Source organism: Poecilia reticulata, chromosome 3, assembly GCF_904066995.2.
Source record: "Poecilia reticulata chromosome 3, P_reticulata-male-v2, whole genome shotgun sequence".
NCBI classification, from domain to species: domain Eukaryota; kingdom Metazoa; phylum Chordata; class Actinopteri; order Cyprinodontiformes; family Poeciliidae; genus Poecilia; species Poecilia reticulata.
The window spans coordinates 32441432-32469387 of record NC_088832.1 but is presented as its reverse complement, the minus strand read 5'-3'; the positions used below and the strand labels follow the sequence as shown (position 1 = coordinate 32469387).

At 38.8% G+C, this 27956-nt stretch overlaps 1 protein-coding gene across 3 annotated transcripts in view; it reads left to right on the top strand.

The window, feature by feature from the left end:
* mpped2a (metallophosphoesterase domain containing 2a) overlaps nt 1-27956 on the top strand; it is a 74949-nt gene that overhangs the window by 36755 nt on the left and 10238 nt on the right. Inside the window, exon 5 of one of the 3 annotated variants that reach the window (XM_081605476.1) lies at nt 1780-2459. The exons of the other annotated variants lie outside the window; for them this stretch is intronic. Within the exon in view, the coding sequence (XP_081461602.1) occupies nt 1780-1888 (109 nt within the window). The 3' untranslated portion in view covers nt 1889-2459. Of the gene's footprint in view, nt 1-1779; nt 2460-27956 lie in introns of those variants that run through there. 3 annotated transcript variants of the gene reach the window in all.

Here is a 27956-nt window from a genome sequence, read left to right as displayed (position 1 = left end):
TTCAGGTTTATTTGGAGGTAGTTTTGGTTTCCTCAAATTTAAAATGTTGGACTGATTTCCAAGAATCAGTTTAGTTTTTAATGACATCTTGGGTGTTCATGTTTTTTGGTGTTTGGAAAATGATCAGTTTCAAAAACCTCCCAAATGTAATGTCACATTCATTGGGCACTGTGCCGTTACCTTAGCAACCCGAGCCGAAACGAACCTGTTACCTAGCAACCCAAGCGGAACTCCAGCACTTTTGGTCAGCTGGTTTTACTGCTGTATGCACTGTAGAGCTGCTGCTGCAAAAGACAAGTGTTTTATTATTGACTCACCATTCAGAAACCACTTGGTGCATTCTTGTTGGTTGTGCAGGAGGCTCTACTACTGCTATTCAAAGATGTATGGATGTATATTTGTGCATCTGTTTGCAGCCATTTTCACGTGTGAATGTAAATGTTGAGTTGGGAGAGAGGGGACATAAAATCTTATCTAAGAATTATTTTGTACAGAAAAGAGGAAAGGCTAGGGACGCTCGACGTCTCTTAGCCAGTTAAGCTAGTTTAGTGGCAACAACCTGCTGAGTAACTTGCGCAGCAGCAGTTTCAGGTTTTGCCTCATAACTGTTTAAAAATAAACAACGGTTGGAGTGAAAACTGGATAACACAAGAAATATCATACCACCAGCTTGGCAGTATTTCACTTACTATAAAACTACAAATTTATTTATAATTATCTATCGACTAATGTGAAAATCTTATACAGGGTAGAAATCCTGTTGGTTTTCTGTGCTAAGCTCTGCTGACGAATTCAGAACGTGGTTCAGACTCGTTTGTGTAAAAGCTGACCTGCTTTGTGATTCCAGAAGCTAACTCCCCGGTCGAAGGTTAAACTGTTGCTGCTCCCTCTGCTCCCGCTCCTTCGTCCTCCCAGTCTTCCTCCATTCGTCTCGGCGTGCCACAGGGGGGTTCCTCCCCTCTCCTCCCTTCCTCCAGCTCTCTATCATCGCTTTCCTCCTCCGTTCTCTGAAAAGGAACCGGAATGCCTTTCTTTTTTCTTTACAGAAATCTCCTGTCTAGTTGAAATTTAAATCTTCTTGCTTGCATGCTAACGTGTGTGTGTGTGTGTGTGTGTGTGTGTGTGTGTGTGTGTGTGTGTGTGTGTGTGTGTGTGTGTGTGTGTGGAGGGGGGGTGCGTGCGCGTGTGTGCGTGCCTCCCAGAGGCTGCACATTAAAACAAAGTGCCCTCATTTGACTCTCTGAAGCCCACCTCAGGGGAAACCCGGAGGGCCGAAATGCAGATTTGTCATTTGCAAATTTTAGTTTTATGCATTCATTTTTTCTACTGCAAAGGTCAGCTCAGTGTGTGTGTGCCTCTGTGTGTCTGTGAGTCTGTCTGGGTGTGTGTGTTTGAGTGACAGCCATACGCAGTAATGATGGTGGAGTATAGGCGTACTTATTGCAGTGTTTTCATTATGAGGGGGCAGAATCCTAAACAGTTTATTTTCCTCCGCTCTCCTCCCTGTCTACTCTATATGAACACTTTGTCTGCGTTCTGCCAACAGATGGCTTTCCACCTACGTGCTTTCTTTCTCTCTTTCAGTTTTTGCATTAAAACATTTGAATGGAAAGGCAGCAAAACGAGCCCTGAACTAACCATGTGGATGACAAAGATATGCATGATGGATGGGAGAAGGTGTAGCTTGATGTTTATATGGATAAACGTCCCTTTATTTTCTTCAAAAGGGGAATTATTATATAGAATTAACGTATTGCACCTTTTTGTACTTCCATTTAGGTTTCTACTGCTTCTAAAAACAACCCAAAGAAGAAGAAGAATAAAAAAAAAACACCCAGCCATTTTTTTTTGCAAGTCCAAGTTTTATGGTGTCTGTAAAACCTCCTGAATGTAACATCACATTCGAAGGGCAATGCACCGTTACCTAGCAACCCCAGCGGCGCTCCAGCACGGTTTGTCAGCTGGTTTTACCATTGTATGTGCCGTACAATGGCTGCTGGAAAAGACGAGCGTTTTGTTGTTGACTGCGTTCTTGTTGGTTGTGCAGGAAGCTCCACTTCTGCTTTTCAAAGATGTATGATTGCATAATTGTGCGTCTGTTGTGGACATTTTCACATGCGAGTGGTAATGTTGAGTTGGCGTCATAAAATCTCGTTATCTATGAATGATTTTGTACGAAAGTAATAAACATGTTTTGCAGTTTGTCTGTTTTTTGGTGTCTGGAAAACGAGTCGTTTCAAAAACCTCCAGAATGTAACGTCACAAATCAGCAGGAACTGCACTGTAAATTTAACATTTGGATGAGTAAATTTATTATGAAGCATTGCTACTCTTCAGGGCTGAAACGATCAATCATGATTAATCGATTGTTGAAATAATCAAACAAATTTAATAATTGATTAATAATTAACTGGAGTAAAGACTTCAAAGAAAGGATATTTTCTGAAAAAAAAAGAGAAGTAATCCAAAACATATACATTTTGTCTGTAAATACATTTAACCTTAAACTCAAGTGGGACTCTGCTTCACATTTAATCATACTGTTTCTATCTCAGATATCCAGAAAAATAACTTCAATATTTTCTCATAACTGCATAAATTACTTCTGATGTCATAGAAAAAACCAGCAGCACCAAAGTACAAAATCTCTGAGCTGTCCGACTTGTTACATCTGGAAAAAATAAGACGTTTGTTGAAGGATGATTTATCACCATTTCAGAACATTTGGCAACGCTTTGTAGATTTCTTTCAGTCTGTGTCTCTATGAATAATTTGTATTTATTGGCCATTTTATTTGATTTCTGCCTCTGCAGTGTTTATATCTCTGGAGTTGGCTTTTGTGTGCACTTAATGTGAGATTTATTTTGTTTTTAACAGATTTTGAAACGGGTGAAACTAGAACTGTCTGGGTTGAACATATTTACAGAAAAATATGTTTTCTTGCACCTTAAATGCAAAGTGTATATTTTTTTGTTCAGTTTTTGCTTACTTACTGCTTTGAATACGTTGTTTTTCAGTAAATGGACTTTTAAAGAAAAAATTGTATATTCAATTTAACTATTAATTGAGTATTAAATTAGTTGACGATTAATCTTTTTTTTGTTTTTTACAGTGATGTTTCCACCTTGAGTAAAAGACATTTGATGTGTTTTAACTTCATTTGTCCTGCTTGATAATATCTGGCTTCCATGTCAGCTGCTTTTATCTTAATCACCCCTAAGTCACCTTTTGGTCTCCGCCAGCTTCTTTCACTTTGTGTTGGCTGCCTGCCCACTGAACGAACACACACACACATACGCACGCATGCACGCACGCACGCACACACACACACACACACACACACACACACACACACACACACACACACACACACACACACACACACACCTTTTCCCTGTTGGATCATATGGCCAGGGAGTATATGAAACTAGACATATGAAAACAATTGTTCAATACAAAGGGAAAATCGAACTAATGCATCCTGGCATCAGTGTTATTCTAATTACTGTAATATTTCAGATTTAATGAGGAAATTATTTACTGTAGGAACAATGCGACGCCTCAGCTTAATGGTTCATAAAATAAAAATTGTCAAGCATCTGTTAGCAGCTCTGTGTTTGATGGATGGCGCCTTGTGTGCTTTGGTGAGTCTTGGTGCGGCTGCAGGTGTTTGTCCGGTTGCAGATGCGGCTGCGCGGCGCGTCCTGCAGCTGCGGACGCAGCTTCAGGGAGGGGGGTTTGTTCCTGCAGACCGTCCAGGCTGGCAGATGTAGAGCCGCCGCACATTACTGCGTAATGTCTCCTAGTGTGTGTCGGGGGAGTGAATGAGCGGCTCTAGATTTGTTATTGTGCCCTCGCTCTCTGCGCTACGACGGCCGAATGACTCACCCTGCATTCAAGCCCACAACCAAACGCACACAGAGGCGTGTTTGTGTTCGCCATGCAGGCAATAAAAGCATTCAAATAAACCTCAAACGTAGTGAAAACCAGCACATGGCTGCGGTGCATTCATTAAGAATGTGTGTGAATATTCCACGTCTCCCTGACGGCGCGCAGCCTCCTCCCTGCACAAGGTGAGACCCCAATATGTCAGAGGGAGAGTAATGGCTCCCACGTTTAATAAAGTTCCCCTCCGTGGCCTCATGTATATCAGTCACCATCTGAGCCAGCAGAGGTCTGTGACACGGCGGCCGGTAGCTCCATCAAACACTGAGAGGTTTGTAGAAAAGGCTGATGCAGCTGTATTCACCTTGCAGATCCATGCCACAATGCAAGGTTTGTTTTAAAAATCAAACCTTGCATTGTGGCAAGGTTTGATTTTTTTATCTAAACCAGCGTTTTCTCAATTTTTTCAATCTGACGACCATCTAACCCGTTTAACAGTTGCATACTAACTTTGTGTTATAAAAACCATAGAATCTGCAGCTCAGCCTGAGAAACTAAAACGTATTCCTGCAGACATGAACTCCTCCGATCACAGAAGTAACCCCGGTGTTTTTTTTCCACCGGTGTCCTCAACTTTTATTTTGAGTTACTTGGATTTAAGATACTTATCCAGGATTATTTTTAAACATTCTTTAAGCTAGCTGTAGCGTTGCACTTGGAGCTCACGGCAAATAAACATTCAAACGCAGTACCTTGCGGACCACTAGGGGCGCCGAAGGACCATAATTTAAGACTGATCTAAGAGATTATCAGGTTTTAGAGTGGACCTGTTATGAAAAATTCTGATTTTAAACGTTTTTGTGCTTCTGTTACTGTTTCTAAACACAACACTTAAGTAAAACTCACCTAGCAGATTTTTGTCAGTAAGTTAATTTATTTTGGTGTCTGGAAAATGAGCCGTTTCAAAAACTTCCAGAATGTAACATCACAAATCAGCAAGTACTGCGTCGTTGCCTAGCAACCCAAGTGGAACCCCAGCAAAATTGGTCAGCTGGTTTTACCATTGTGTCCTCTGTACAATGACTGCTGGAAAAGACAAGTGATTGATTGTTGACTTATCTTCCAGAAACCACTTGCTGCATTCTTGTTAGTTGTGCCGGAGGCTCTACTTCTGCTTTTCAAAGATGTACGGTGGTATAATTGCCAGTCAGTGGAGGAATGTCTTTTTTTTTCCCCTGCTTCTTTTTTGATCAGTTTGGTTGCTTCACTTATATTTCCCCTTTTTGAAAGTTGTTGTATAATATCTTTTGAAAAACTGCAGGTAGTTGCAAAATCAACCATGCAGATAATTGGATCTCTGTAGTCGTAGGGAAAAGGAGATAGTCCCTCTTTCCAAACTAAGGTTTTATCTATCAATCAATCAATCAAATTTTATTTGTATAGCACATTTCAGCAGCAAGGCATTTCAAAGTGCTTTACATAATTAAAATAAAAACAGCATGTGACATTGAATGAAGAGTGAGAGATTTTATAAAAAAGAAAGAAAAAAAGATTAAAAAAGATAAAAACATTAAAACCCGAACTCCTTTTATGACTTCAGTTAAACGCCGTTTAACTGGGACTTTTAACTCACTTGGAATTTAGTCAAAAACACCGTTTGACAAGGCATAAGGATTTGCCCTTATGGGGTCTCCTTGAACAGAGTTTCAGCAGAGCGTCATCCAACAAGGATTCTCAGACCTCAGTTTTACACATCAGCACCAAATAAAAACAGTCAGGTTTATGTTAAATGTACAGAACCACAGAGAAAGTTCCTCATTGCCATAATTTATCAAACGAAAATGAAACCATAATGGTAATGAAGGCCTTTCCCCCCCCACTTTATTTACAATCTAGCTTTCTGCTTGCATAACATCTTTATTTTAAGTTTTAGTTGTCGGACAAACTGCTTCACATTGACGCATGTTCCTCTGTTTCCTTTGAGCCAAACCATTACCCCTCCACCGCCGTGCTTCACAGCTGGAACAAGGTGTTTTGTTCATTTTTTTTCCTAAAGCTTACCTTTATTGTCACATTATTTTAAAAAAGAAACTACTTTATCTCTCCTTGAACACAATTAGGGGCAAATATACTGAAAATATGGCAACAAAAAACCAAAAATGTTAATGTGCTTATATTTGCATATGTACATTCAGAGTTTTATGGTCTTTTATACCATTTGCTTGCTGTTTTTGTTGGATCTATTTGGTTTTTCTTACACAGCTTCCCCATTTTAACTTCTATTTTGTTTATTTTGTTTAGTAAATAAGTTGGATACTTAAAACCCTTACGTTGAAATGGTGTGCTTTATTTTTACCATGAGCTAAACAGCTAAGCTTAGGCTGTACTAATGGATCCTAAACCCACAAAATTTCAAGTTTTTTTGTCAAACATTTATACAAAACGGTAAACTATTGGATCATTTTGCAACAAGAACTATTTTTTCAAATGCTAATTTTAATATTTTGATGGTGTTTATAAAAAGACTCCAGTACAAAATGTAACAGAAGATTATCCACTTAACTAACTGAAGAAAGAAAATGATGGTTTGATCTGAATTTGGTCAGAAATGGTGGCGTTTCAGAAACGGTGCCCGTTTTGGTTGTTTATGTGCGTTGTATTTCATATCCTGGCCTGAGAATTGGGTTGACATGTTGACACCTGTAGCAGATCCAATAAAAGCCATTTAGGTCTGTATTGATCCAGAACGTTCTCTACAAGTCCAGATTTGCTTTCTATTTATTGCTGATGGTTGTTTTTTGCTTGTCAGGCAGGGATTACAATTGAATAAGTCATTTTGAGACGGAGCTGTCCAAAGGTTTTGGGCATTTCCCACAAATGTAATTCAGAAACTGTGCAAATATGACCAACCTGCTTATACCATTAGCAATTCAATTTCCACAAAAATGAGATTTATTTTAAATATTTTGAGATTATTTTCTTGTTGAGCATGTAGAATGAAGCCAGTTATTATATTTTCCATTGTGGTGAAAAGCTTGGACATCAGTGTTTTAATCTTTGTGTTTCTCTCAGGTTTCCAGGTCTTAATTTTATCCACTAAATGTTGACTTCTCAGTGAGTTGATGGTGAAACTGAGCTCAGTTTAGCAGCTTGTGTGGCCGGCTGATAACTTTGCTGCGAGGTCAGACCGGTTTGTTTCTGAGAAAAGATCAAGTCTGACTTTTATTTTAAATACTGAAGATGAACAATTATCTCTTTGTCTCCTTTATGGTTCATATCAATACTAGTGTGTTTTTCTATTTGTGAGAAATGTCCAGGCTCTTCTGTTATGGAATAGTGAAGAGTTTTTCACCAAAAAAAGTGTTGCTTTTTGTTTGTATTTTAGAATAGAGTGACTTGATCTCTGTTTTTTACAGAGAAGTCCTTATTTTTATTCAAAAATCTGAGAAATGTCATCAGTCTGTGAGACGGGCCACAGGTGGATTAAGACAGCTGCTTGTCTGTTGGTTGCAAGCATAAGCAACAATACTAAGGTTTAATTTTAGGCTGCATATGTTATTTTTAATAGTATTTTTTTTCTTATGTTTTGTGTTTACAAGTTTTGTTTGGATCTGTTTCCTTACATTTTCCTTTATCTTGCTGCTGTTCCACTTGAATTTCCCAACTACGGAACAATAAAATTTTATATTTCGTTTCCATTTATTTTCCCCTCGCTCTGGTTGCAGATCTTGATAAAATACATTAATGCCAAAGGAAGACTGCAAAAGAAAGATGAAGCACATCAGGTTGCTTAAAAGTGAAGCTAATTGTTCCGCTAGCTTAAACGCTAAACATGCTAACAGCTCAGATGCAAAAAAGCAACATTTCCATCCACTGAAAACATCACAAACTATTTCTGTCATTGAAATTAGTTTTAGACTGTAGATATATGCTTCCACGTATGCGAAATAAACAGTTTTACGAACTTTTAAAGCTGCGCTCAGGCTAAAGAAGCTACAAACGCTAAACAGTAAGTGCTAACTTGGTGACATCTGACTTCAGAATTGAACTGCGTAAACAATGTAAAATACGCAAAAACCTGTGTCTCATTGAACAAACAATATTCTGTTTCTAGAAATGTTTGTTTTTTCCAGAAGTTTTTATATTTTGCAGAAAAAAATAGTTATTATATTATATAAATAGCATTCTTTATCTCTGATGTTTCAAATTCAAAAATACTTTCTTGATCCTTAAGGGAAATTAAATTAATATTAATAAATATCACATTCTAGCCTGTAGTCTAACCTTTTATCCTTCAGTACTTTGATTTTAGAGTTACCAGCTGAAAATACATTGAAATTCAGTTTTAAAATGTGTGTGTTTGTTTTTCGTCTCTGAACTCTGCTGTTTTGAGTGTTTCACGTAAGGAAAATGCTGAATCCCTGAACTAGAGGCCAGATCTCGTGTTGTTTTTCTTTCATGACTTGAGGGACCTGCAGACAATAAATCTCTAGTAATGTTCAGGTATTTCCTCGCTAAATGTTTCGCGCCCAGCTGTCCAGATTGTTATTGTAGCTATCAGGAAAGTCTAGAAAGTTGAATATGGAAATGTTTTTACCGCTTTCTGTATTTATGGCAACATCCACTGCTTTAGTTTTCATTTAGCCGGTTCTGGCATCAAAACCGACTTTTAACACCAGGGAAGAAATGGAGTGGAAAATGTTTTGGGGTGTTTTGTTAAAATCTAATAGATTTTGTGGTAAAATTGATTTATGTACCTGTGATATTTGCACTTTTGCAGACACCTGAGAAGTTTAATTTTATATTTCTTCCACTATGAAAAGTCTGCTGTGGGTTTTTTTTTACTTTGAGGGGAAAAATAAATGGCAGAATGCTTTTCTTTTCTGAGGAGGTGGATGTTGACAGCCAGCAGTTTCCTGTGCTCAGAATGCCAAGCAGACGAAAAAGCAGAGCCTGAACAAGCTCTGTGGATGAAGTTGCAGTGATTACTCTGTTGACTCGCCTCCTCTGCAGACCGAGCCGTCTGACCTTCGGGGTCGACGCGCTGCTGCAACCCTGACCGGTAAACGAGACCTCTGAGTCCCCGCGACTTCTGTTTACAGCTCCGGTTCGCTTGTACCAAATCCGTCAAGACGCCGAGTGTTCAGGGGGGCGAGGCGGCATGATGAATGGGGTTTTTCTGCGCAGCTTTTCCTCACTATTTCTACAGCCAGGGAGTCAAACTAATTTTCATTTTGGCCCATATAAAGATCCTTAATGTTCTCAAAGGGCTGGTAGTGCCAGAATACAAAGATAAAACCCATTGCAAAATGTTAAAGTAGTAATAATTAAACATTTCTTAAATTTAAAGAAAATTGAACATCTTTCAACGTTGATCAGTCCCTCCAGGATTGTTTTTTTTTTACAATCTTTTGCAATCAAAATCACAATTTTTTTTGTGTGGAGCTAATTTAGAAATATTTGTAAGAAATTGTGTGATATTTGCGCTCATTAATGATGGTAAATGTGACCATGTTACTCGCCATATCAATCACAAATTATAGCTTTATCAAGTAATGTGGAGGCAGCAGTGTAGTAGAAATAGCAAATACTGCCACCTGCAGGTGGGAGTTAGCATCACTTAAGCCCAATGTTCTTGACCAATTTTTGCAGAAAATTCGCAATAAACTTGTCAAAATGTGGGGATCTGTTGATTTTGTGTGAATTTCCATGAGGGCTGGACGATATGGCTGAAAAACGTATAAATGCATAAGCGTTTCATATCAGTTATCCATCATTTTGTTTGTTTTAAATAACTAAAATACTACCAAACTGGAGCTGTTGTACTCGTTTTCTAATCTCACTCGAAGCCATTTTTTATTTTCAGCAGTTGTGACACATTGTGGTGAAACCTGAAACTGCTGCTGCGCTTAGTTACTCAACAGGTTGTTGCTAGGTAACCAAAGAATGAATGAGTTGCTAGGCAACCAGAGAGCGAGTGAATTAGTTGAGGCCACCAACCTGGCTAAGATAGGTTGAGCAGTTAAATCTTCTGCCTACATCTCCCAGAATGCTGTGCGGTTAGGGTGAGTTTGGTGAAATTATAGAATATTCTATCAGACGTATTACCTGTTGATATTAATCACTTGTGTATTGAGATATATATTATTGATTTATTGCCCATTCCTAATTTCCATGATTGTTGAATTGTAATAGAGCTTTGGAGCTGATGTCACAGCGTATGACGTTTACGTCGCTCTGCGCCATTTTTGCAGCCCACAGACCAAAACAAACTAGTCAGGTAACTGGTGTTTTCATTGTATTAACGACCGCAGCGAAGTTGTTTTGCAAATTGGTTACTGGATATTCGCCCTCCGCGGAGTAAGGGACGTTCAGCTCAAGGTTCATCTGATTTATGAACGCTAATTTCGGCCAGCTGTTCTCTACCGATGCCTCCTGAAGCGCTCGGAGGTTCACATAGGGACCGTCAATTTCCGAACACTGCTGTAAATAAATGCTTTGTCTTGTGACCAACTAATACAAAAAGTGGTAATTCATGCTATTACACGAGGCACACTATCCTCTATCAAATGTTTAAGTCATATTCAATATTTTAAATAATATTAAATGTTTTCTTCAATAGCTTCCAAATCGTGTGACCCATTAACTCAAAATCTGAGTGAAATTATTTTACTAGACCATATAGATGAGGCATATTTTTATTTCATTTTGACCCCTTTTTTATTTTTTAACTAAATTTATATTTTAAAATATATTTTAAAAAAAAGTTCATAAAATGTATTACATCAGATGGTAAGCACATTTGTAACCTGTAATGTTCAATTGCATAAAATTCTAGCACAGGATCTATTTCATTACATGTTTACTTACCTGAACAAATATTTCAGGTCTTTACTTACCTGAACAAATATTTGTTGTAGATGCTTCGGCATCTACAACAAATATTTACTTAAAGTGTGATCTATTTCATAAAATGTACGTCATCTTTATTGTTTAATTACGCATTAATTATTTAAAGATGGGCTCTTTCATCTGGTTTGTGTCATGATGTGGTGTGGCGGTGGACACAAATGCAACAGGCAGTGGATGTACTTTATGAAGATGCTATTTTTAATAAACTAAACAAAACTAAATCCAAAATCCAGGAAAAACAAGGAAATCCAAAACACAATGAAACAGGAGACACGAGGGGTAACAAAGGTAACGACTGGCAACGTGGTGAAGATCTAAACAAAGAAAAAACCTAACTAGAATTACTAAAGGAAGATATACACTGCTCAAAAAAATAAAGGGAACACTTAAACAACACAATATAACTCCAAGTAAATCAAACTTCTGTGAAATCAAACTGTCCACTTAGGAAGCAACACTGATTGACAACGGGGACCCTCGTCGGGTCAATCAGTGTTGCTTCCTAAGTGGACAGTTTGATTTCACAGAAGTTTGATTTACTTGGAGTTATATTGTGTTGTTTAAGTGTTCCCTTTATTTTTTTGAGCAGTATATATATATATATATATATATAGACTTGAACATGGAAGAACAACTGAACCTAGGGTGATCAAATTAAGAAATAAACATTGCTAGAAACACTGCAGCGAGGCTGAAATAAGAAATGACTAGAAGGATAAAATACAATTAAACTATAGTCATTAAAGAAGGTTTGATATGGACTCAGACAAACAAGGACAGAACCTTAACTAAAGAATTAACCTAACTAGAAACACTATAAAGGACTGAAAATAAGGAAAGCAATAATATAATTCTAACTACACTAAATACCTCAAATAACATCAAAAGGACCATGAAGGGCTAAACCAGGGGTGTCCAAAGTCGGTCCTCTAGCTCCGGCATCCTGCACGTTTCAGTTCTCTCCCTGGAGGTAGCAACAACCTTTTCAGCAGGTCTTCTTCTTAGGCCTTCTTCTTAGGCCATCTAACGAGCCATCATTGGATCCAGGTGCGTTAAACCAGGGAGAGAACTAAAACATGCAGGATGCTGGACCTCCAGGACCCATTTTGGGCAACGCTGGGTTGAACTAAAGTGAACTAAAACATGAAGCTAAATAAAATGAACAGCAAAACAAACCCAAAAACCCAGTGTCCTCACAGATGTCTGATTATATAATTGTTTACTTTAATCATATAAAATGTTTATTTAAAAATATAATCTATCACCTGTATTTTTATTACCTGAAATATTTTAAATATCAAATTTTTACTTTAAATGTGATTAACTTCTTCACCTGTTTACATGCAGCTTGAAGTCCGTGAATCAAACGTTTCATGAATGTTTAATACATAAAATTATTGAATGAGATATAACAGCCACTTCCAACTGTACACATATTTCTGCAGCCTTGCTGCGCTCCTCTCCTGGCGTTTCATCGTCAGCCTCTCCAACTTGCTCCTCATCTACAGCCTCTTGTGGCATTATTTACGTCTTCTGGGGTAAATAATAAAAACAGTCTGTAACTTGTTGATCCGCCATGGTTTTACTGTATCGCCTCTTTAATTGACGCCCATGTCCGTCCGATGTTGTGGAGTTTACCTCGCAGTGACCCATATTCAGGGCTGGACCCCAGTCTGGATTGAGCTCATCCATTTCATACGTTGGTTTGCCTTTAAGAGGACATATCAGAACACACATCAGTATAAATACTGTAAATTTGATAGCACTAGTAAAATAGTTTACTTCACAATAATGTAATAACCCCGATGTCCACTGACAAAACTCAGACTACGCTACCTAAACAATATTAGCCCGACCTAAACGAGATTGACCCACTTAAATGAACTCAACAGAAACTGATCATGAGTACACTCGGACAAAAAATTATGACACAACATCAACAAAGCAAATTTATGGAAAATGGAAATGTCTGGAAGAAACTTGTAGGTATCTGGGGATGTTGGAGAAGGTGATATCAGGACGTCTCAACCGCTGACACCCAGGACATTCGTCTTCTTTTCGTTAGCTCTGTTAGCTTAGCCTCCTCGTGTTGTTTCCAAGCAGGAAAATAGTGAAACGAAAGTCCGTTTTCCATCTTTTTACCCAATAACCCAGCAAGTTGGTGCCATAGCTAAAATATCTGTGAGACAGTCGTTTTTGTCGGTGGCAACAAAGATGGCGCTGATGCCCCTCCCACTAGAGCAGTGACGTCACGCGCCGAAGCTCTATAAACTAAAGGGACTGATGTAATTTACACAGCAAAACCCCAAAATGTATTTTTGGTCTAACTTCAAGCGCAAATATCTAATTACACTAGAAATGAGACAAAACTAACTTAAAGTAACTTTTCAGCAAGAAATATGAGCTTATTTAAGTCAATAAATCCTTAATATTGAGGGACACAAATCTACTAGTTCCTACTTCAAGATTATTTCACTTAAAACATGGGAAAATGTGACGAAAAAACTTTTTCATCAATATTAGATTTATTTTCTTAACCTCCTATATCTTGCTGAAAAGCTGCTTTAAGTTAGTTGTGTCGTATTTCAAGTGTGCTAAGATGTTTGCACTGGATACTAGACCAAAGAACTTGGTAAGATTTTGATGTTTTGCAGAAAAATTGCTTTGATTTGATTATAAAATGTTTGAGCACACTGTTCTATTTTCCATCCCACAAGAGTCTAGAGGGCCACTTAAAAAGCAATGGTGGGCCAGATTTGGCCCCCAGGCCTCGAGTTTGACTCCCTTGGTGTACAATGTATCTGACAAAAACACATAAAGTTTCTTTTCCAGTTGTTTTCCTGAAGAACAGCCTTGTAAAGGTCAACGGTGGTTGGAGAAGTTCACTTTGCTGCCTGGGGTGTTTTGTTCCTGCGACATGTTCGTCCCTCAGCTGATGGCCTTCAGAGCGCCTTTCCCGCTCTTTTCTCTGAAAGGACTCTCGAGTGGAGTTTCCTATACATGTAGTCATTGTTTGACAGTCTTTCCTCTTCCTCCCTTCCCTCCTTCCTCTCTTTCTTTTCTCTGTTCTTTCACTCTTGTGTCATGGTGGGAATAAAAGCTTAGAGGAAGGCCTTTTTTTCTGCTAACAAAGAAAAACTCGGATGGAGGTGGAGGGACTTGGAGGGAAATCGCGACGCACAGATGAGGTGGATTGGGGGTTGCTGTGTGGCATTCTTGCCCTTTCACAGTGGTTTGGTACCTGGTGGTTTCAGAGGCTGCATGGTGACCTTTGACATTGGGACTGGCGGGCCTCAGTGGCGGCGTCAGCTTTAATTAGAAAGCCACACGACTCGACGCTTCGCAGAGCCTCAGATCCCAGACTACAGATGATCCAGTTCAGCAGAAGGGATGATGGACAAACACTGCAAAAACACAAACTCTTACCAAGAATTTTTGGTCTCGTTTCTAGTGCAAATATATTACTACACTTGGAAAAATAGGATAAAGTAACTTACAAGTAACTTCTTAGCAAGTCAGTAATTGCTTAATATTGACGAAAAAGTACTACTTCCTCTGGTAGATTATTTCACTTTTAACATGGAAAAAATATCTTGTTATAAGTGAAATGATCTGCCAGTTGAACTAGTTTTTTATGAAATATTAGTTGCTAGTTTTTCTCATTTCAAGTAAACAAAATACTTGGTAGGATTTTGTGTTTTTGCAGTGCAGAGTTTGGGATGGTTCCCAAAAACAAGAGCTTTTCCAGAAGAGCTGGGATAGTGACAAACTGGTACAAAACAACTCGGCTAAAGCGATTAATCGAGTTAAGCATGATTAATCGATTATTAAAACAATCAACTAATTTAGTAATCGATTAATCGTTAACTGGATCGTACACTGGACTCGAAAGATTTTATTTATGATGAAAGAAAAACGGAGTCAGAGCAGAAATTAATCCAAAACTGTACAAAAAATATATACATTTTTCATTTTATATTTAAAAAGTGTCTATTTTTACCCAGAACAACTAAAGTGACTGTTTTTCGCTTCACCTGGTTCAAATTATTAAAAAATCTCATCAATTAATCAGTTAATCCAAAAAATAGTTATAGGTTGGTTTTACACTGTTTTGATAAGTCAAAAAGTTTGACATTAGAAGTTAGTTGTTTTTTTTTTTTTTTGCTGCAGATGCATCCATTGATAAAAATTATAATTTACCAAAGAAAAATACTGTTATTGCATTTTAAGTCATGTTTTTTTTTTTCCTTTTGATGTATTTCTAGTGCAGCATAAAAAGGTTTGAGTGGTTAAATTAAAAATCTGTAGAATGTGTCCATTTGAAGTCAATTAATCGTCAGAATAACCGATTAATCGATTACTAAAGTAATCGTCATTGCAGATGATGGTGGAAGAACGACATGCTAACTGTAGCGCTGAGGCAGATGTCTCTAACATCCGTTTTTAATTCCAGTCATGCCATATGTGGATTGAGATGTCTTTACCTTTTGTTTTGCACATTTTCTGCCCCTCGCCTTGTTGGATATCGGAATCGATGTGAAAAGCGTGTGAAGACGGCCGTAAATCTTATATTTCTGAAAATTTATCGCGTGTTGAAATGAATTGTCTGCAGCTGCTTTCTGTTCTCTTTAAAATAGTCAATGCATGTGGAATTGATTGCTGTACACCACAGAGCCTTTCCTGGTTCAACAGCACTCAAAACAAAGCTTACCTCAGCATTTTTACTTTCTGCGTTTTGTTCTCAGTCTCTTCACATTTCTTTCCATGAAGACCGTTTGGGAGCTTCATGGAACCGTGAAGAGAAATGTTCTGGACCAAATTCTGAACATTTCCAGTGTTGATGTGAAAAACAAAAAGATTTATTGCTCTGTTGATCAATTCAAAGACAAACACTTTCAGTTCTGAATTTCTGATTAGAGGTGATTAGGGTTATTTTTCTGATTAACCCGTAAATAATTGGATACCAAAAGGTGCTTAATAGGTTTTATTTTAATCAGGTGAAGCTAAAACTGCCACTTAAGGAGTTCTGGGTGGAAGATATTTACAGGCAAATGGTTTTTTTATTGTCTTGAATGCAAAAGGTATACTTTTTTTGTTGTTCCGTTTTGGCTTAATTACTGCTCTGAGTGTGTTGTTCTGCTAGAGAATTATAATTTTATGAGTCTGTATGCTCCTGTTAACGATGAAGTAATTTCTAAATTACTTGACTATTATTTCAAAACTCGATTAATCATTCCAGCCGTAATGTCAGTCAGGGATTTAATTGTTACCAAATTGCTGTATTTACTATCAAATTCGTCCATCAGTTTGGTGGATACAAGGCATTTTATTTGTATTTCACTCATTCACACTTTCAGGTTAACTTTTTAGCTAATGTAAGCTAAAACTGCCATTTGAGATGTTCTAGTTAGAATATATTTGCAGAAAGTTTTTTTTTTAAATGTAAAATGTATATATTTCTGTACAGTTTGGGCTTAGTTACTTCTCTGGGTATGTTCATTCTGCAGCATACTTTTTCTGAGTCTGTATACTCCAGTTAACAATTAATTCTTAATTATTTCAATAACTGATTAATCACGATTAATCGTTTCAGCTCTACATTTTTGCAGATTATGGTTAGTTTACCCACTTGGATTTGTAAGACAGTTCTGCCTTCGTGAATTTTATGTAACTTTTAGCATTAAAACCTAAACATTCTGAAGTCTTGAGTGGCTACGGTAATATAGTAAGAGCCAAAACAATGAAATTGTTCTGTTTTCTAGTTGAGTCTTTTCCGTTAAATCACTAGTTGTCTCACCTGCAGCGTTTTTGACTCTGCCTTGTTCAGAGAAAACAAAATTACCTGCCATCAAACTGTGCAACAACTGACCTCTCGCAGCAAATAATTGGCAAAACTGTTCTCATGATGGCACAACTGGAAGAATTAAATAAATTAGGATTGTTTTTCTCTCTTTTTAAGGCACAAACTAAAATATTTGCCCAGGCGTTTTGTTGGAAACAATCATCTGCTGTGTGTGAAAGATACATTTTTAACAAGAAACCTGGGAAGCCGGGCAGAATCCTTTTAATTAAACCAGGAAAAAGATTGTCAAGCAAATGAAGTGAGATGTGAGGGATGCAGAACGGGCGCGGGATGAAAAGGAAGCCGGTGCAGGAATACAGCGGGGGATTAAAGACAGTGAGCGAGTGTTACAGACCCCTGGCCAGCTTGCTGCTGTAATGAACATTAGGGCTGCGGCATAAATTTAATGACCTGTGAAACAAACAGCGAGGCTGCGACCAGCGCCTCTGAATGCTAAGTGGCTCTATTATTAATACCAGCTCAGAGATGCAGCCGTGTAAACACACTGATGGTCTGTTTCCCCTGCGACGCCCGCTAACGACACGCCGGTCACGTGACCAGGCGCTCCGAAAACGGGGTCACGTCTCTTTGTACCTGCAAAATTAATGACACATTGTCCGTTAACCGTCTACCTGCACCAGCTAACAGGAAATGAATAAGGCTGCGGCTAATGGCCGCGCAGGTGAGTCTCCTCCGTAATGAATGGCTCAGCGATGGGGCAGGTGAGGAAGTGGTAATAAATGGCTGCTTTGCAACTTGCAAATTAACAGGTTACCATATGAGTTTTGTCTTTTCATGCTTTTTGCAGACATCAGTTTGTACAAATTGAGGTGGAAAAAACAGGGATAAAGCTGTTTAATTAAGCAACTACCTGAAACCACAAGGAGGAAAAAAAACTTCAACTAAAGGAAAAATTACTTACAGAAAAATACCAAAATCTGTTTATTAAAGGAAATATTAGATTTGTAGTTTCAATAGTGGATAAATACTAATGACTATTTTAATTCTCAATTCATTGGTTGTTCTGACAGTTTATCATCAAAACAAATAATTAAATCAATTCTTTAAGCATTCAAATATACATTTTATGTCCTAAACTGCAATAACAGCATTCCTTACTTGAACACTTGATCATTTGTAGCAAAGGATGAATCTGCAGCTAGAAAAATACTTCAGTACAGTTCAGGGCTGATCTGTTGATTCTTTTTTTTTTAATTATTATTAATTGATTAATAATCGGATAGCAAAATGTGTTTAATAGATTATTTTTTTATATTATTTGAAAACTTTCTGGTGTTTCTAGAACCCATCCAAGCCGTTTCAAAAACTTCCAGACTGTAATCCATTACAGTCTGGATTCATTAATCGCTGCCCAATCAGAACTCCAGCATGTTTGGTCAGCTGGTTTTATCACTTTATGCGCTGTACAATGGCTGCTGGAAAAGACTAGCGATTTGTTGTTGACTTACCATACAGAAACCACTTGCTGCTTTCTTGTTGATTGTGCAGGAGGCTCCACTTCTGCTTTTCAAAGATGTACGGTTGCATAATTCCGCATCTGTTTCATGAGCTGAAAATAGGCAGAACTGTGCAGACTAAAATCTCATTATCCAAGAAAGACTTCGTGCAAAAAACGGTAGTGAATATGTTTTTATAGCCCAAATATCTATCCTAACATGTTCAATGAAGCATATCAGGGTTTCCTCCAGTGTATTATAAGCCTGGCGGGCCACCAGGCTTTACCCCACCAGGTTTAGCATTGCTTATTTATTTAGGGTGTTTTTATGTTTGCATTTTTTAAGACTTTATAATAGGTGTTCAGATATTAATCTTCCAATATTCCAATAACAGATAATTATCAAGTGATATTTTCAGGTTTCCTGTCAACTTTAAACATTTTTAACTCAAAAACACGACGGGCTGCTGGATGAATGACTGGCCTAGAACCCAACCACCAGGCGTAGCAAGTTTTCTGGGGAAACCTTGCATAATAAGTCACCTTCAAGAAGAAAATCATGATGCTAATGAGAGTACCACAACTCTGTTGTTTCCAAACGTGTGTGTGTGTGTATATATATATATATATATATATATATATGTACATTTTCCTACATTTGTATATTTCTGAAAATGATGCACATAATCTGTAAATTGTGTTTCCGATTCCCTTTAGTTGCTTTTTGTTATTTAGTTTTTTTGGTGTTCATGCATCTATTTTTGTGTTCTCATTCCCGAGAGCATGGACAGATTTAAAGCGACGCAGGTTTAATTAACCAGTGCACTGCAGCTTGTGAGCATTTGGAGGCTGGGAAAAAACAGCATTACCTAGAAGTGCTGATGCAGCTGAATCTGCAACAACAGGAGGATGCAGCTTGAGGGTTTTAAATGCAACAATTCCCACAAATAGAACCCAAAACAGAAAAAAAAACAGTTTCAGTGGCTTCCACCTCATTCAACACATCATTATCCTGGTTTAAAACAGACACATGGGTGTTTGACATCCAGATCTGTCCACCTTTGTCTTTCCCCCTTTGTTGTTGTGTGTTTATTTGTGTGGGGCGGACTCAGCAAGACTTCGGCTTGTTTTCTGTCCCATGCTGCGTCTCATGCTATGAGCAGATAAATATTTAAAAAGCAGAGAAAATCCTCAGTCTGTGTAGTTGCAGTGGCCAGAGGTGGAGGAGCTCTGCGTTAGACCCAACTTTACCACAGTCGGGGGTTTTTTTCTTACCTTAACATGGATTTGGGGGGTAAAGTGTCCCTGGCTGTCAGGGCCATTATTCTTTGCAGAGATTGGTGTGAAAGGTCACCAACCTAAGTGCCGGTGCAGCTGAATTCAGCAGCCATAAAAAAAAACAACCACATGAATAAGTTATACCATCAATGACAACAAGTCTGGACATGACTCTGCGGATGCTAAGTGCTGCAGGGTTTTCTGATAGAGAAGAGGTGCAAGCTCCAGAGTTTTTTTTGTGTGCAACTTTTAGGGGAAAGCATTAATAATTCAGGATGGAGTGCAGCAGGACCGAATGAAGTCTCCATCAGGCTGTTTAGGTGTGTTGGTTTGTCCTCTAAGAAAAACAGCCATTTCTTATTATAAGCAGAATGTAAAGAAGCAACTTTTAGCTTTGATTCAACTCATCTGAAAGAAAAATTAACCTTAAATACATGCAGGATTTCTTCAAAATTACATGTTTTGGATCATCAAATACAGGCTGAATTGATTAATCGGATTAATCATGATTACTCAATTCTTGGAATAATCGTCAGGTAATTTAGTAATCAATTAATAGTTAACTGTAGTTGACAGTATTAAAAAAGTAGGACATTTTCCTGCAGAACACACTCAGAGCAGTAATTAAGCCAAAACCTCTTTCTGTTTTAGCTTCACTTCTGCAATAACTCTTATTTAACACCATTAGCTATCCAATTATTGATCAGTTAGTCCAAAAAATAATCAATGGATCTGTATTGATAAGTCAAGCAGAAAGAGTTGTTCACATGTTGGTGTTAGAAGTATAAACAACGCATTCACTAAATGGAATAACATAGCACACATTTTACCATCTTAGGCAATAAAATTTTATTTTCTTATTCAAGAAAATATTTAAGTTATTTGTTGTTTCTGAAACCACTTACTGCGATCTTGTCGGTTATGATGGAGGCTCCACTTCTGCTTTTCAAAGATGTACGGTTGTAAACTCCTGATCAAAATCTTAAGACCAGTTAAAACGGGCAATTTTGTGGCGTTGAAGACGACGTGGCCTTTGAAAGACGTTTTTTGTTTCTGGTGAAATATTTTTGGGTCTACCACTTGACTTTTTTGTTCCATAACCCTCAGGATCATTTAAAACATGCAAAATGACTGTCTTACTGCGTCCAACCTCAGCAGCGATGGCACGTTGTGAGAGGCCTTGCTTATGCAGCTGAACATTCCTACCACGTTCAAAGTCAGTGAGCTTTTTTGCTTTTGCCATCAGGAGGTCTTGACAGGGTAAAGACTTGATAGAAAAGGACATGGAATCCAGATTTTTGCACAGTTTTTGGCTTTTAAAGAATATGGTCTTAAACTTTTGATCACCTGAAAAAAATCATGTTTGAGTGTAAATGTAGTTTTCAGAAAATTTCCTGCTCAAAGGTTCTTGTCTCTTGCACTGATTTTTTCCTTTAACATTGTGAAGCTCTACTTAGAACCTTCTTAAGATCCAATAGTGCAAAATGCAAATTCTTGCAATGTTTTTTTGACTGGTCTTAAGATTTTGATCAGGAGTATATAAATGAACATCTGTTTGCATCCATTTTCAAGTGTGAGTGTAAACGTTGAGTCAGTGGCCAGCAGCAGCTTATTTAGACTCAACGTGACAGAACGCCCTAAAACAACTCAAACTGGACTGAAATTTTATTATCTAAGAATAATTTTGTGCAATAAATGTGAACATGTGTTTGTGTAGCCCACAGGCCTATTCTAACCTGTTCAAGGAAGACATTACTTTCAATGTCTCAATTTGTTAATTTTGAATCAAATTGTGAGATGGTAAAGATTTCCACACTTAACATTAAGGTATGTTTGTTGTTTAAAGTATTAAAATATGTAGTTTGAATCATTTTTACAGAGGATCTGGAGTATTTGTGTTTGATAAACAGCAAACAAACGAAGTTTAATCTGGAAAATAACCTGACCAGCATTAGATTTGCCTTAAAACAGGTTTACGCTCCACAAACACACGCGGTCTCCCCCTCCTGGGCTTTTCGCCGCTCCATCCCCCGCCCTGCTGTGTGGCCCGTACTGGATTGTCTGCAGAGAGCCATCCATCACAGTCGCAGCTACAGCTCCGTAAACAGAAGGGCAGCTTACTGACTGATTTCTGCTCGGAGGTGATAGCATTCACACCGTCCTGCAGACACTTCCACCCCTTCCTGCTGACCTCCGCACAGCTTCGGTGGCGAGGTCGCCGCTCCGCTTATCTCCCCCCGCTGGATTTAGAGCGCTGATAACGGCTCACCGTTGTGGGAAGAAAACGGTAAAAACCAGAAGAATGTGTCTTAAAACAATAAAGATACACGCTTTAACAAATTTAAAGCGTGTATCTTTAACAGATTGTTAAAATTTGTTAAATTATGTTTTATTATTTAGTGCATCGTGTTCCGGCCAGATGATTGTTTGTGTTGCGCAGCGCTCTCACTTCCGGTGTTACAACATAATCTGTGACTGTTGCAGTTTTATAGCATATGTTGCCATACCTATTGTTACAGAATGTGGATCTTATCAGATAAGGTGACCACCCTGTAACTTACAGTAAAATAACCAGGGGCGGGTGGGGCACTCAAAAATCGTACTCAAGTAAGAGCAGCACTAATTCGACATATTTTTACCCAATTAACGTAGTACTGTAATGTCCTTAATGTTCTGTACCTTGTATGAGAAATGTTTCAGTGTTTCTTGGTATTGAAGCGTTGTCAGTTGCTATGGCAACGAGTCTGTGTGTGGCGTAGCGAAAACAAAGCGCGAGAAAAAAGTGATTTTGAGTTATTTAACGGTTTTTCTGCGTCATTTTTCCCTGTGATGTGGCGCACTGCACTTATTTAATAATACCTTCATCTCCATGTTTCATTCAGCAAGCAGGATTTTTCTACCACGGCAGAATTTCCAAACGTAAACCATGACATGCGGGGGCTGTGACGTTTTGCAGTGTTTTCATTGGTTGTGTGTTCTGACCCGTTTATCGGTCCCGGTTTCTGTTCTCTCCTGGGTCTGTTGTCGCCTCCGTTTCTCTGCGAAGTCAAGACGGTGTCTGCAGACAGCAGAGAGCCATTTATCTGCTCCGACTTGATCCTGTGTGATCCGTCCAGAATCCCTCCGCATCTTCGGCCCCTTGACCTTTGACCTTTGCAGCAAAGCCTGGTCGGCTTGTCTTGTTGGGACAAGGTGGCTCTGAGCGCCGGCTGCTTTTCTCCCCTCACAATCCTCAGGAGGAAAGAGGTTTTCCTTCCCACATAAGAGGAAAATAAATGCTGATGTACTAAATAAATAACATAACGTATTCTAGGCCCTTGGCTGTAGAGTTTTTCTGAAGAACAACCGTTAAACATTTATTTATCAGCACCATCAGTGTGTTGCAAGTTTGCCTGAGGCGGTGTAGTTTTTATATACGTTTTGTTTAATGTCTGATGTTTTCTGCTGAGTCAGAACCTCCAGATAAGAGATTTTTTTCTGCTCTGCTCAAAGGAAATTCCTGCTTCTCTGCGCTTTCCAGCCTCTGTAGATTAGAGTGTTAGAGTTTTAGATGAATCGAGGTTTTATCAGAGCACAGCCAAAGCGTTGGACTGACTCAGTATGTGGAGGTCTGGATGTTTTCAAGCCAAAGGTTTGGGGTTCAGTTCCCAGAGTTTGGATGTTTCCTTTTGTACTGGTTCAAATAAAACATGTTGGGGTTGGATGGTGATGCCAAACATCCGTCCGTCTATCCTTCCATCAAAATAATGTAAACATCAAATTGTTTTAGCCACTTTCAGTTGCTAACTTTTCTTTTACAAACTGAGATGATCTACTTTCAAATTTTGCCACAACCGTTGTGTTTTGGGAATGATTTTATCTGTTCAGTGATTAAACTGTCAGCGATCTGCTGCTGCCGTCTGATTAGACTGGATGAGATCATTAAAGTACTTTATAGATGGAGACTAAGGAAAATAAATGCATGTACAAATATCAGGTATAATAATAATCATAATACATCAAACTTATGGTGCCTTTTAATAACTCGAAGACGCTGATAAGGTATTAACTAATTAAATATTTAGTATCTAAGTTTGTTTTTATGTTGACGCCTGAAAGGAGGCAGATTTTCTGAATCATCTCAAGGCAGACGGAGAAAAAACAGAATTTTTACTTTTTTTATCATTTCCATTCAAACCCTCCTTTTCTCTTTACTTTATGTCAGAAATGAAAGTTTGTTGAAAGCAGCTATTTATTTTTTTAATTAGCTTCCAGACCTCGTCTTTGTGTCTGTGGAAGGAGAACCATGTGCAGGAATGTCCTAAACGACGCACCTGTGTGTGTGTGCGTGCGCCACGGTTTCAGATCACCTTGTCCCGTCTGTGGAGCAGAACTGGTGAAATGAAACTGTGCCGGTCCATTTTTGTCACTCGATTCCCAGAGATATTATCCTCCCCCCTGCCTCTCCAAGCTGCTTTTTCCTCCTCTGCCACTCTCCGTACTTACATTGTTCCTCAGGATCAAGTTCATGGAGGTCGAGGCTGGAGGAGGGTAATGGGACCCTCGTCCTTGTGTCTCGGCCCCAGCCCCCATACAGCTCCTCTGAATAGAACCCAGATTCCCTCTTTCTTTACTGGTCTGGTCTCCAGTTTCTGCCGAGCCGCATCGCTTCCTGGCAGATGCATATTTCAAAGATTTAGTGTTCACATGTGGCCCAGTCTGTGTTCGGATAACGCACCTTCCAGTTTGATGTGCAAATACCTCTCTGACAAACATAAATGTACATATCTAAAGGTGATATATTATGCTTCCTTTAACCGGTTAGGATAAGTCTACGGTCTTCACAAAACATCTTCATTACATTTTTCTTTTGCCCAAATTCTAACAGTATTTCCTTTCACAATGTCACCTTAAATCTAAATTAGCTGCTGCTGGCCCAACTCAACGTCTACACTCGCACATGAAATTAGCTGCAAACAGATGTGCAATTATTCAACCATACATCTTTGAAAAGCATTAGTAGAGCCTCCTGTACAACCAACAAGAATGCAGCAAGTGTTTTCTGAATGAAACGACTCATTTTCCAGATAACAAAACATGAATTTATTGCCAAAAAATGGCTCAATGTTTTTTTAACGCTTGTTTTTTTTTTTATACCTTAAATGCAAAATGTATTTAATTCTTGCTTTTAGTATGTGTCTTCATCAAATTCTTTATTATACTGTATACTCCAGTTAACGATTAATCAATTTCTAAATTTGTTAACGATTATTTGAACAATAAAATCAATTGTATCAGCTATAATTGCAGTTAATGCGATTTATCTGTTACCAATTGCTCCGTCGTTTTGGTAGACGAAACATTTTAGTTTTTTCTTACTGCTCCATAACAGACTCACTTTGAGGTTTGCTTTTTGGTTTCTTTACTCTTTTGATGGCGGAACTAATCCAGTCTATCTCTGCCTGCTGGAAGGTTTGTGGATGAGTGTGTGTGTGTGCGCGCGTGCTTGCGTGTGTGTGTGTGGGCGTATGTTTGTGTGTTGCAGGACGGCGGATAAGGAAGCAGATTCTTAGAAGATGCACTCTGAACTCCTCTACTTTTATTTGATTTCCTGTTACAATGTAGGGCGCTCACCCCGTCTGCGTTTTTTTTTTTTTTCTTTTTCCCTCCTGAGTTTCTCGCTCACTCAGCTCTGAGTGCAGTGAAGCGCTGCGAGTGGCCGGCTTGTTTGAGAGCAGCTGTGTTTGCTGTGAAATCTCCACTGTGGTTGTTTTACGTTAGCAGCCTGCAGGTCAAACTGCAGCTGGAAACGCGTGAACCGCACCGTCCCCATGGCTCTAGCCTCTCCTAAGTGGGCTAAGTCTGGTGGCTAACCCTTGGAGCTTTTGTGTTTGGCGGCAGGATTAATCCATTCCACACTCCATCAGTCACTGGGCACAGGTTATTAATGCAGTGACAGAACGAACGCTCGCCAACACGGCTCCTTCACCCCTGCGACTTCCACCTCGTCCCCAAAGTTTGCAAAGGTGGCCTTGGCGTTGAGAGGCCATTTGTCAAAGCACAGGCAGAGTCTTCGCTTGGCTCCTTTTAATAAGGCTAGCTGGGCTCTGGGAGTTCAGGGCATGCACTCTGCTTTGCACATGCTCATGCAGTCCTGAGTGTCAGCCGCTGCATCCCGCGGGGCTTATAAAAGTCCCATTAACATGGCCGCCCTCATTGGTTCTGACAGGTTGATCAATTAGACCGCGACCCCGGGGCCGCTGCGACTCAGAGGTCAGATAGGATGGATGGCCGGACCTTCACACCGCTTCTCAGCCTCCCGCTCCGTGTTTCTGCTGGTATCTGCGGCGCAGGTTGTTCATCATGGCCGGCGAACGGCTTCACGCCGATGTTTCAGGAGCGGCGCAGCTGCAGGTGAAGGATGATGCTTCACCTGAGACATGTTCGATCTTCCTTTGATAAAATACAGGGAGCGTAAAAGTTTCCGCCTGCAGGAAGCTTCTTCTACGGAACGCTATTAGAGGAAAAACTGGAGGGGGGGGGAAACAATTCCTACTTTTTCCAGAATTCTGACTTTTTCTCTCTCAAAATTTTGATATTAAATTCAGAATTCTGACTTTAATGTCAGGATTTACTTTTTTTTAAGAATTTACTTTTTTTTCTAAAGTATTCTGACTTTTTCTTCATCCTTAACATACCTTTTATCACCCCCATTAATTTGATAGTTGTGCTTTATTGTGAAAATCCAAACATAATATTTCTGATTTGATTTCATCAGTAGATTGTTTGTTAGTTATTAATGCTTTATATCAACATGTTTTGAAGATCACCAACTGATGTTAATATTTTACACCATTCTTTAGCTCATGCTGGTTTTTAATGTGAAACAAATTCAAATTGTAACGGATAAAAATCCTCGACTGTTGTTAATATCACAAGTTCCTGTTTTGGTGGATTTAACAGATTCAGAATAGAATATGAAATTTGTGAATGACTTTAGTATCAAATTTGAGTGTTTGGACTTGTTCTACATTTTAAGGCGGCCATCTTTGTTCCGATCTCCATCTTAAGCAGTGAGGTCAAACTTTACAGGTGTTTAGTACACAGAGTTCACCTCACCTTTACAGCCTGAGTGTTTGCTGAGTGCGACACACCTGGAGGAGGCTGAGAGTCTGCAGTGTGTTTGGTAAATAGTCGACGCTCCACAGAGCAAACAAAAGTAGCTCAGATGTGTGTGTGTGTGTGTGTGCGTGTGTGTGTGTGTGTGTGTGTGTGTGTGTGTGTGTGTGTGTGTGTGTGTGTGTGTGTGTTGTCATGTGGAGCTAATAAGAAGCAGATTTTCCATGTGTATTTTTTCCCCTATCTGCTTTTACTTTTGCATATTCAGCATTTCTGTTCAATTTAATGTGAATTCAGGTCATGGATTATAATAAACCCCCATCTGTAAAGAAAAATCTGCAACCAAACAAACCAGCAAAAGATTAAGAACAATCAGACATACAGCAGAAGGCAAAAGTGATGGATAGGAACCCCAAACTGAGAAATCGATGCAAAACACAATGATCATCCAAGAATAAAGTGCTGAAACCTCTGGATTTAACACACAGATATTACCATGGAGACCTACTAGACAAGCACCTGTCTCAGGAATTTAAAAGTTCTCTGTGCCGAGCCGAGTCTGCCTGTAGTTGGAGACCAATTGTGAAAAACAAGCTAAAATTATAAAGAAGGTAACATTTCTCTTATTACACCAGAATGCTTTTACATAGGCAAAGTCTTTGTCTCCATTATTTGTTGTTTTATTTCTTGTCCATCTTTGTCCTGCAAAGACTAAGCTGTACAGATTTTCTAATATTCAAAACTTGCTTCTTTTTTTTTTACTGAACATATTGCAGGTCATTTAAAGTAGCTGTTACCATCTTTTATTTATTCATTTATTTATTTATGTGTTTTTTTTTATCTAAGGAAGAGGATTAGGGCCACTGAAACTTTTTTAAATTAGTCTCAGAATTCTGACTTTTTGATCTCAAAAAATTAAAGAGAATTCTGAAATTAAAGTCAGATTTTATGTTTTCAGTGCCCTTAATCCTGTCTGTACTAATCCATCCTTTGATTGCAGAAGCTAGGATTTTAGTTTACATAACATTTCATGGGATTATCCCAATAATCTGATTTTCAGAGCATATGTGATTTGTAAATCTTTAAAAACGCAGCCTAAGCTCTTTTTAGGTTTCCTAGCAGCGTTTTTGTCATTAAACAATCAATCACTTGGTTATTTCCGATAAATCAATCAGTCCAGTCTTCCTGGATGTGAAAGTGCTCCGGTTTCTCTCTCCGCCTTGATCCAATGAGCTGTAAAAATGGTTAAAATGATCCATTATGGGAAGGACGAGTTGGGTATGTAGTGCATAATGAGAGGAATGAAGTGTTGAGTTCGTGTGCGCTCCGTTTTCGGGGCGTCCGTGGACCCAGAGCGCGGCGCTCGGGGGGAGCAGAGGGTTAAGAGCGGTGTCACGCCCGCAGAGACGCTGCGCCGCCGTCCTAATGATGTCCACCGGCCTAATTGAATATTGACGTTCTGCACGCGAGGGCTAAATAGCTTCT